This window comes from Nelumbo nucifera, chromosome 4 (assembly GCF_055504915.1).
Source record: "Nelumbo nucifera cultivar China Antique chromosome 4, China Antique-T2T, whole genome shotgun sequence".
Lineage (NCBI taxonomy): Eukaryota > Viridiplantae > Streptophyta > Magnoliopsida > Proteales > Nelumbonaceae > Nelumbo > Nelumbo nucifera.
The window spans coordinates 18,373,578-18,384,693 of record NC_142652.1 but is presented as its reverse complement, the minus strand read 5'-3'; the positions used below and the strand labels follow the sequence as shown (position 1 = coordinate 18,384,693).

At 38.0% G+C, this 11,116-nt stretch overlaps 1 protein-coding gene across 2 annotated transcripts; it reads left to right on the top strand.

Moving 5' to 3' along the window:
• Positions 1-2,641: 2,641 nt before the first annotated feature.
• LOC104598073 (phosphate transporter PHO1 homolog 3-like) lies at positions 2,642-10,689 on the top strand. Of its 2 annotated transcripts, none has more exons than XM_010259972.3 (13): positions 2,642-3,285; positions 6,312-6,657; positions 6,892-6,940; positions 7,193-7,264; positions 7,761-7,890; positions 8,037-8,157; positions 8,384-8,642; positions 9,044-9,148; positions 9,230-9,274; positions 9,660-9,809; positions 9,893-10,171; positions 10,297-10,362; positions 10,509-10,689. In XM_010259972.3, the coding sequence occupies exons 1-13, from the start codon at positions 2,700-2,702 to the stop codon at positions 10,530-10,532; spliced, it is 2,232 nt and encodes a 743-aa protein (XP_010258274.1). In that variant the 5' UTR covers positions 2,642-2,699; the 3' UTR covers positions 10,533-10,689. The 2 variants fall into 2 exon arrangements, with proteins under 2 accessions (XP_010258274.1, XP_010258273.1); XM_010259971.3 differs by having other exon boundaries at positions 10,259-10,362.
• The last annotated feature ends 427 nt before the right edge of the window (positions 10,690-11,116 follow it).

Here is an 11,116-nt window from a genome sequence, read left to right as displayed (position 1 = left end):
TGGCGACAATGACAAAGGTTGAAGGAAGATCTTTGTTCTTTGAGTATCTCTTCTCTTAGTTCTCTGGCCTCTGTCGAGACTCGAGACTTGAGTATCTCTTCCTCTCCTCTGTTCGATGTCCGACGGGCAAGTGGGCAGTGGTGACAGTCAGTGATGGCGGTCGACGATCGGCTAATCGGCGATAAAGACAAAGTTAGGGTTTACTAGTTCAGTCGCCTCTCTTGTCTCTTCTCTCTGTCAAAGATTGGTCGATTTTTAAAATTTTAGTCGAAGGGTTTTCTTCGAATGTTTATGTTTTACTGTTTTACGAATAAATTAATAATTATTAAAACTATATAATATAATATATAATTTATAATTATAATATTAATTGGGGGCGGGTCAGGGCAGGGATTGCATTCTCCATTCCCGTCCCCGAACCCGATCAGGGATTCAGGGACCGCCCCATCCCCGACCCCAACCCCAACCCCGCCAAAGTGTCCCTGATATCCAACCCCATCGGGGACGGGGAAAATTGCCACCTCTAGAGAGAGTGGAGAAAAAGTTTATGAGAAATTTATTATAAAATTTTCCTCAACCTTTTTGTTTCTCTTATAAATCAAAATATAACCTCATTGAAACAGAGAATTCGTTACAATATCCCAAAAAAAACACCTATATCTAGCTGTCTTGCATTTGACTTTCTCCCAAATATTAGGTTACAGCAGTTTAACTTTTATGTCGGAAAACAACTCTACATATCCAACATGGTTAGTCTGGGACCCACTGAACCTTCGTATGTCTAGCTCAATCCAACCCGGCTCTTGCTTAGGCTTATAGTTTGGGCTGGGCAGTTCATTGGCCAGTTGGCCTCATCTCATGGGTCATGGCCTGAACGTCTGTTATGATTAATTATCCTTAACTTTAGCTCAAGGCTATGGTTATACGTTGGATGAACCGACAAATACTGAAAACTCGGTAATGTAAGGGAAAAAACATGGTGAGCTTTTTTTTTTTTTTTAATATTTGGTGCCATGCATTACCAATAATAACCGTTTTTTCTCTCTAAATCGATGATCGTAGAAATTGATTCCACATCAATGTTAAAGCGAACTAACTAATATATCAACAAGTCACTTTTGATTGGTTAAAAATATGGGGAGTTGAGTATCATACCAGCTGATCTGACTTTTTTCTTCTTTGTTTTTTTTTTCACCCAATAAAAAAAAAAAAATTGGAGGAATTATTATTTATAATAATAATCCGGTTTCAGCTGATCGTAGAGTAGTGTATTGTATTATTTCTTCACCCATCAAAAGAAAGTGGAAGTGGGTATTATCTTCATACTGGTTCTAATAATAAGGCTTGACTTGATGAGGTGATATCAAAAGCCGGGCCCTATTTTCTTTTGACTGTTTCTCCTTTTAAAGAGAGACCGTGTCAAGTGATTACTGGATGAGCAAATTAAAGTTCCGCTTTAATTGTTGTGGAATGCACTGAAGAGTGACTGGTGACTTTGTGAGTGACTTTTAACCTGTATCTTTTTTTTTTTTTGTTGATATTATTAGATGGTGAGCAGCTTGATTTCAATGGATGGGCCATCTAAACTCTTAAGGCAAAGCAATGATGTAACTCCCAGCCATAATTAACGGAAAAAAAAAATTTTTTGATTCAATAAGCGGCGTCCCATCAGGATCAGGTGTCAATTCCATACCTGGATTATACCATTCCAATTTCCTACTCACTTGAAATTTGAAATCGTACACACAGGACACAGCTGTCCCTGTGCTGTGCTGTACGCCTCTTTCCTTTGTCTATTTTTCTCTTTTCCTTTTTTTTTTATTCTTTCGTTGAGATTGGCCATTGGGTAAACAAATCAATGTTGGTTCAAGGCTCCAAGCAACCAATTTATATCAATGTTGGATTCAACTATAAAAACCCCTTTATTATATTATATTAATGTATGTCTGATGTACAAATAATCTACTGAAATGAGAAGTGGGAGATTGGAGATTGGAGTGGAGACCTTCATATATAATTATTAATCCAAGGCTCATCTCGGTAAATTTTTTAAACTATCTTTATGATTTAATTAACTGACTAAGTGTATCTTTATTGTTTGAAAATTGAGTAACGTTATTTTTACTGTTTTTAACAATTGACTAATTCTATACTTATTGTTAATATTCCTCAAATTTTCATTACATGTGATATCATGTGACTAATATATTTATTGAAAATCCAGAAAATACCCTTCTCACCTCCATTCCTAAAACACCATCTCTGCAATTGACTAAATGAAAAAAGAAAACATTTAATTGGTAAAACCATCGATCAAGTTCTCCCGAGTGATGATTAAAGATCTTGGATGCCAAAACTAAAATAGTAACAATAAGGGTAGATCGATAAGAAAGGGGAACTTATGGTCAATCTGAATCCCAGTATAGTGAAAATCAACAGTCTCAACTCGATCAAGCTTACAGACAAATAAGAAAAAGACGGGGAGAGAGAATATGATGATACTTGGAATCTATCATGGAGGGTAAAACAGTCTTTTTCATATTTATATTGACAGACATTAATGATTGCGAAACATTAATCAATTGTTAAAAACAGTAAGGTAGCATTGGTCAATTTTCAAAATAAGGATAGTTTAAGAAATTTACCATCTATATATGTGTTCTGAGTAAGTGGGGTGGGGAGGAGAAATAGGAAAAAGGATGAAGTTTGGAAGGGAGTTTGTATCGCAGATGGTGCTGGAATGGCAGGAAGCTTACATGGATTATAATTATCTCAAGACCATACTGAAGGATATTCTCCGTTTCAGACAGCAACGACGGGAGACTACGCATACGGGGGAGAAAGAGAAGGGTGCTCTGAAGCGAAGAGGGTCCTTGTACAGGGCATTCAGTGGGTTAACTCGCCATTACAAGTCTGGCGCTTCCGGCGATGATCAGGATGATCAAGTGATACTGGTGAATGCAGTGCATGGGGAGGGGTCAGATGAGCGCTACGAGACCTTATTCCTCATGGCGTCGGACGAAGGAGGTGACTTCGAGCTCGTCTTCTTCAGGAGACTTGATGAGCAGTTCAACAAGGTGATTAAGTTTTACAAGGTCAAAGTGGAGGAGGTGATGAAGGAGGTCGAGGGATTGAATGAACAAATGGATACTTTGATTGCCCTCCGGATCATGATGGAGAATCCAGGTCTTTCCTTTGATGATGAATCTGTTGATTCGATATTGAACTGGGATACGTCTTCGGCGGAGAGAAGGGCTTCTGCTCGGATGAATTCCAGAGCTACTCGTACGTGTTTCTTCCATTCTTTCCTCTTCTTAATTTGATTTCTTTTTTGAAATTTTCCAGATTAATTTGGCAGTATAAGCGTACAGTAGGGATTACATATGTACGATACGATGACTAACCATCAATGACCAATGATCGATCATAGACGTACAATACACGCCAAGGGCGTCTGCGTCTTTTTGGTGCATGCGTAAGAGTATGAAAGGACTTGAACTGGGGTGACCATCCGTGACCGGGGAACTAGTGACAAGTGAACACAGCAGGAGCTCGGAGAATACATAACTCTATCCAGAGATCCTCCAACTGATGAACGTCCGCCGGCGTTCTAGCCTCTAGGTGGGGCAGCCGGGCAGAGCGCAGTGGGTGGTGTTAACAGGAGAATCGCGGGCGGCCTAGAGAAGGAATCAAAATGAAATGAAGTAGATAGACTTCCAACTTCCAACCATCTGATATTTTTGCACTGCTTCCAAAGCCAAGAATTTGGAAGAGTTTTCTCTCGATTTTCTTCCACCTTCTGCATAATTCACGGCTAACAACGTGTTATTATTAGAGTTCATTTGTGGTCCAACCAATATGGCCCATGGACTTCATTTCACCATGGTGGTATCCAGTGGGTATAGAACGTGGGACACAGTCACACGGGTCAAGTTGTTGGGCCCTAGACCATGGTAATGCTATGGTCCACTCAAGACATCATCAGTAGTTGGCCTGATGGGCCATAAAGAAGATATTTTTCTTATTTTTTATAGTGGGCTTCGTGCATAGGTCCAGAAACATGGGGTCAAGACTCAAAATATTGGGTACAACGGACAGTAGTGATTGATTGATCAAGTAGCATTTGCCTTTGGTGGGAAGTGAGAGTTAACTTTTACTACAACATTATTTCAGGGCCAAAAGCCTAAAACTATGAATCATGGCCAAAAGCCAAGAATTTTATTAAGTACATTATATTATAGAGATTTGTAACATAAACAATACAAGTAGATAGATAGATAGGGAGCAAATGAGTGAGGGAGGATACTCATGAGATTATTTTAACCTTGGTCTGTCTTTTTGGCAAAAACAAGAAAATGAGATTGGAAGTATAGGAAGTAGGGTTTAGAGAAAAATAGGGTGGGAGGGTTTGAATCTATTGTAGCTTTTTCTTAAAGAAAATAAACAATTTTTTTTTTTTAATTTTGGGAATTAAGTGAAGGGGTATTAGAGAGGAGTTCAGATCTCCTACTCACAAGAACCCTATTCACGTCTACCCATGCCTCATTACAGCTGTACATTGAGAGCATCTCCCATGTTTGCATGTTACCATTCATGGGGAGATGTTTCCAATGTACAGCTGTAGCGCTAGGCGGGTAGGATTCTTGTGGGCAAGAGATCTGAATTAGTTAGAGAGTTAGAGAGCACTTCTTAACATTTTAATGGGAATTTCTTGCTTGTTTTGGAGGGCCAAGGACCCACTTTATTACATATTTGCTACTACCTCCACCCACTAACTATATGGAGAGGAAAGGGAAACTTTGTATAGGTTTCCCTACTTTTTCCTTCAAACCAAACACAATCTAATGATTTTAACAAAAAACTTGTGGTGGGGGGGGGGGGGGGGGGTGGTCTGCAACCCCATCGCCATTGCCATGTCAATACATACATTGGAGGCTTTGATTTCATGGTTTTTGCACAGAGCTAAAGCCATGTCATAGGAAAAGTGGTGGGGTGATTACATCTAACCAAGCATGACCAAAGCCACCAATTACATGGGTATAGATGCAAAACCCTTGAAGAGGTAGAGGAGTGCAAAAAATTAAGGGTTTCTAGCATATAAGAGCAACTTTTGAGGTTTAATATCAATAAAAGTAATATATTTAAAAAAATTTCAAAAATAGGTTAACTTTTTAAAAATAATATCAATAAAAGGCAAAAACACTGTTCATTTTCTTCTTCTTGCCATTTGTTCATTAGAGCCGCCGAGCCGCCGTCCGGTGCAGAGGCGGAGGTGGCGGCGTTGGACAGAGAAACCACCAGCGCCGCCTCCGTCCACCTCTAGCAACATTGTTGGAGGCAGAGGTAGGGGTGGGCGGAGGCGGCGGCGTGCGGTGGCAGACGGTGGCGGACGGTGGCTCTGGTGAACAAATGGCAAGAAGAAGATGAATAGTGTTTTTGCCCTTTGTTGATATTATTTTTAAAAAGTTAACCTATTTTTTAAATTTTTTTAAATATATTACTTTTATTGATATTAAACCACAAAAGTTGCCCTTATATACTATTACCCAAAAATTAAAAGAGGAGAGAGGTTATATAGTAGTCATAATAGATTTGGAGAAAATGCACAGTATAAATTCATACAAAATAATACAAAATACAAGGTTTTGCATTTATACTCCTTCCAAACTGAGATTTGGAGAAAAGGCAACCAAGCCACTGATTGGCTTGCCAACAAAGTTACAAAGGTCACGAGCGCTTAATGAATTATCATTCCAAGTACTCTTAGAGAGGTCGAATTCACAGTAAATGATAGGGGCCATAGGGCCATGTCTCCTTGTTTTTAAAAAGTTTTATGCTTTCCAATGACATGGATTTAACAATTAAAATCCATGTGAATCAAACCGTTTCTTCATAAAGAACAAACCTGCTGCGACTGTGGTTGCATACGACACAATAAAATTCAACACATCAGATGAAAGAACAAAATACATGAACTGATATAATTTTTTTTCTCTTAAATATTGGTGTGTTTGTATTTCATTGGGACAGTGGTCGCATGCCGCCCAATGAAACGTGAACACGCCAGTGTTTTACACCAAACACCGGCGTTTGAGGGGTCTCCAGATTGTCTTGAGGACACTGGGATTTCATGTGGTAAATGAAAGCTTTAAGACTTTGCGACTTGCGACCCAACACCCAACCGATCCACAGGGCTGCATTTCTGATGGATGATTTGAATTGGCCTCTTCATCATCTCTACCATGTTAATTACTGAAAGTGGTGATGACCCATATACGTACCCTTGGGATTTTTTTCTTTGCTTTGTGAAGGTCCAGCCCCCATGGCTGTTATACAAGAAATTGAATTGAAGGGTGAACAGCGTCTGGAAAATCTGCACGTTAGAGCCACTGAAGAAGCACAAGAGAACAACCACAAGAACATCGGTGGAGGAAAGAAGAATATAACTTATAACTATAAAGCACCCCCTGTAGAGGTCTTGAAGAATGTGAAGATCAATATCATGCCTGAAACTCCGCGGTCGACTTTGAAAGGCTTCCTCATGGATTCCAAGACTGACTTGACATTTAGCAGGAAGGAGCTGAGGAATGTAGAAGAACAAATGAAAGCAGCGTTTAGTGAATTCTACCAAAAGCTTCGACTTCTAAAAAGCTACAGGTAACAGTATTTTCTTTGCTTATTATATTTCCTCCCAAGGAATGATAACAAAAAACCGTAAACAAATGTCATGCTCTGATTGTAATGATCAAGACTATGATATCAATTATCAAGGGTTCTTTTGATCCAAGAAGATACATGCCTTCAGAAGTTTTTTTTTTATATCTATGAACTGGAATAGGCTAATTTCTTTCTTTTGCGTGTGCATGACCTCTTCACTCATTGATATTTCAGCTTTCTTAATCTCTTGGCATTCTCCAAGATCACGAAGAAGTATGACAAGGTCAGATTCTTGAAAACTAACTACTGTTCTTTTCAATTTACTTAACTTATTCCAGGAGACTGGCTGTTTCATCTTATGCTTGTTCAGATTTACATTCATTGATCTCAGTTCATAAAATATATAGTCAATTTAATTACTTATACATGGGCAGGCTTAGATGAACTTGTGTTTGACTTTCACAGATGTGGTTAGTAATAGTTATCAGGAATGAGAGATTTTCATTGTTTTCTACTGATTATTGTCATATTGCAGATTACTTCAAGGAATGCATCGAAGACTTACTTAAAGATGGTAGATGATTCTTACATTGGAAGCTCTGATGAGGTTAGGCTTATGCACTCCTTATGAATTTTGGGAGCATAACATGCACAGTTAATCTTGTTTTAGATACTATTTAAATAAATGCATTTCAGCTTACCAATAAGGTATGTTTATGGTGGTGTTTGGGATTAATGGGTTTCACATTATCACCATTTTCATGCAGAATGGGAATACATTCTGGAGGTGATGTTAATTCAGGCAGAAACATTTCTGCAATGAGTTGCCTAGAATTTCAGGAAGAAAGATAATCCTTGAATCACCATTATGATGTGGCACATTGTAAAGTGAAACATTTCTGCAATCAGCTTGTTTCGATCAAATATATTTTTGAAAGAAATGATGCAGGATCAGGGAGGTGCATTCCTGATTTGAAACACATCTCCTCCAAAGACCCTCTATATCAGTTAATACAATGAACCAAATGATGTACATATCTGAATTTCATTGCTTTGATGATATTCTGTATTTTCATTAACTTTCCTACCATATACTTTTGCAGATCAGCAGGGTCATGGAGAGGGTGGAAACTACCTTCATCAAGCATTTTTCAAATGGAAATCGTAGAAAAGGAATGAAAATTTTAAGGCCACAAGCAAAGAGAGAAAGGCATAGAATAACATTTTCCTTGGGTAAGACCAAATAGAACGAGTAACCTCTTTTTATAAGATAGTAAAATATGATGTATGCATCTAAGCAAAGATGATCAGTTGATATTTCATTTCCATCTCAATGGTCTAATAAAAATAAATTTGTTGATCTGTTTATTGTTTTGCAGGCTTCTTTTCTGGTTGCTCAGTGGCTCTCATAGTGGCTATAACCGTGCTCATACATGCAAGAAATATCTTTAAGAGTCCCGGGCGCGGTCAATACATGGAAAACATGTTTCCACTTTACAGGTAGGTCTAAAGAGTTTACATAAAATTCATTTCACTGTAGCAAAATTCTACCATTTTTCTACTGCTTCAAACTTAAATTTAACTTATGGATTAAAAAGCAATTTAAGCTTAATTGCTTCATTATCGGAAGGTAGAATAAAGTCTCTTTCATTGTATCTTCTTACCCTTTCTAGTGTTTCCAGCTAATTCATTTCTCAATTTAATAAATAATCTTATTTTGTTGCAGTTTGTTCGGATTCATTGTTCTACATATGATTATGTACTCTGCTAATATATTCTTTTGGAGGCGTTATCGTGTCAATTATCCATTTATATTTGGCTTTAAGCAAGGAACAGAGTTAGGCTACAGAGAGGTCTTCTTTCTCAGTGCGGGCCTTGCCGTACTTTCATTAGCCGGTGTCATCTCCAACTTAGACATGGAAATGGACCCAAAAACACAGAGCTTCAAGGCATTAACTGAATTAGTTCCCTTGGGCCTAGTCGCTGTATGTTTCTTATGGAAGCTAAGCTTCTCACTCTCCTGTTGATATATGGATTAAGCCTGTGACAATTTGTAGTCCTTAGTGTCAACAATTGTATTTTTCTTACTAGATCTACCTGCCATGTCATATGCCCACATATTTATAAGGGAAATAAAACAAGATGACTCTTAAAATTGTCTGCTAATATGAACTACTTGCATAGTTTTTTTCCATACCTGTTGAAACAAATCTTTCCTGAATATGTGCTTCATGAACTAATATACAGAAGAAGATGCATGAAGGACATAATCAGGGTTGTATTTAGTGGTAATTATATGGAAACTCTGAAGCCTAGTGTCTTTTCTAGTTAGATGAGATGGGATTGCATTTGCCTAACAATCACTACTGGTATTTATTTTTTGCAGGTTGTGATTCTTATAATGTTTTGTCCTTTCAACATAATATATCGTTCAAGTCGCATCTTTCTTCTCCGATGTGCATTACATTGCATTTGCGCTCCTCTCTACAAGGTAACAAGAAAAAGGAATTGATGGACCTGGATAGAGAAATCAATACTGAGATTTTAATTTTAATTTTCATTTCTTTTGCAGGTTACACTCCCAGATTTTTTCTTGGCAGATCAGTTTACTAGCCAGGTTCAACATCAACATCTTGATTCCTGAAACTCAGACATACAGTAATTAGAATTAGAACAGAGCTTCCTAGAATGTTTTAAAACCATGGATACTCTGCCACTCCAAGATGTTTGAAGTATAAACCTGGACTGCATTTATATGTAAATGCATCCGGAGCATGGACACATATCTCCATTAGAAACACGTGTGATTCCCACAGTAGTTCTTTTTGTCTGCAGTTATCTAGAGAATGCCTTAATTTATTATCTCTATTCTTTTGTTGGTTTAAAAACATTTTTCAGTAGTATTGGTTTTTGTTTGGCACATGTATGAAGTAGCAGTATATAATTGTACATATTCAGTACTTTGTGATAGCTAACAAGCATTCATGGTTATGTCATTTCAGGTTCAGGCCCTCAGAAGCTTGCAATTCTACATCTGTTACTATGGTTGGGGAGACTTCACAAAGAGAATGAACAAGTGCAATCGCAGCGATATTTTCAACACCTTCTCTTTCATTGTAGCAGTAATCCCCTTCTGGATTCGCTTCCTTCAGGTAGCTCCCTCTGTCTTACATTCTCATAAAATGTCTGTAACTCTGTATATTATGCTTCGGCTAATAAAGTTGTACCTTTTTAGTGCCTTCGACGCTGGGTTGAGGAGAAAGATGCAATGCATGGATATAATGCATTGAAAAGCTTGTCAACGATCATTGCAGTTGCCATGAGAATAGCTTATGATTTGAACAAGGGATCGACTCTAAAGATCATGGCTGCAGCCAGTTCAGCCATTGCTACAATTGCCACTACATACTGGGACATTGTGATTGATTGGGGCCTTCTGCAAAGGAATTCAAGAAATCGTTGGCTGAGGGACAAGCTCCTTGTACCTCATAAAGCTGTCTATTTTGTAGCCATGGTAATCAAAGATTTGTCAAAGCAGCAGTACCAAGATTTCCATGACTATTTCTTTTGACATTTTTCTCTTCTTAATTAATGGATGCAGTCAGTGTTGGGTTTTTATGAAGTGTTCTTCCTACACAGAACTGCTGTTACAGCCATTGTTGCTTGCTTGGAGATCCTTCGCCGTGGGATATGGAATTTCTTCAGGTATGTTACATCTCATTTCTACAAACTGGTTGGCAGAGGTAACATCATATATCAATAAGATCCGAGCAACACATTTCAGTATTTCCTTTTCTGCTTTTCATAAGCCCACATTTCACTAATGAAAGTTGGATGATTAATTGACACAGATTGGAAAACGAGCACCTAAATAATGTTGGGAAATTTCGTGCATTCAAGTCAGTGCCACTTCCTTTCAGCTATGACCATTAATTACAATATTGAAAGGCATTCGGTATTCCAGATTCTGTGTCTGGATATTTTGCAGAATATGTAAATATTTTCTTTAAAAAAGAAGAAAACCCTGACAAAGGTTTTGTATTTAAATATTATAGGCTCTTAGCATAGTTTGGTCATTGGGGGGGCTCATGTCTATAGACTATAATATAATACTTTTCTCTGAACTGGACGTTCAAACCCCAACGAATGCCTATTCATTCTCAAACGCGGAACGGAAGAGCAAATAAAAACCCAAATTTTGACCGGTTCATTTTGCTTTTTCTGCTGGAACGATTTTGACCGCTCATGATATTATATATTAATTTCCTACTAGACTAGTTTGCTTTTTCATTTCTCGAAAGGTGTCAAATTGGAATTGGAAATCAACGTTGGCGACCATGTGGGCTCTCTGGTTGAATGGAACAAACTTAAACTTAAAGAGACTTCTGAGATGTTTCCATCAAATAGACAAATAGTCTTATCCATAGAAATGGGGCTAGCTACCAATACCAAGGACAGA

Coding starts and splice junctions, on each gene's coding strand:
- LOC104598073 (XM_010259971.3), top strand. CDS start 2,700: ATGAAGTTTGGAAGGGAGTTTGTATCGCAGATGGTGCTGGAATGGCAG. Junction 8,158..8,383: donor AACATGTTTCCACTTTACAG/GTAGGTCTAAAG, acceptor ATTTTGTTGCAG/TTTGTTCGGATTCATTGTTC. Junction 9,275..9,659: donor CAGATCAGTTTACTAGCCAG/GTTCAACATCAA, acceptor ATGTCATTTCAG/GTTCAGGCCCTCAGAAGCTT.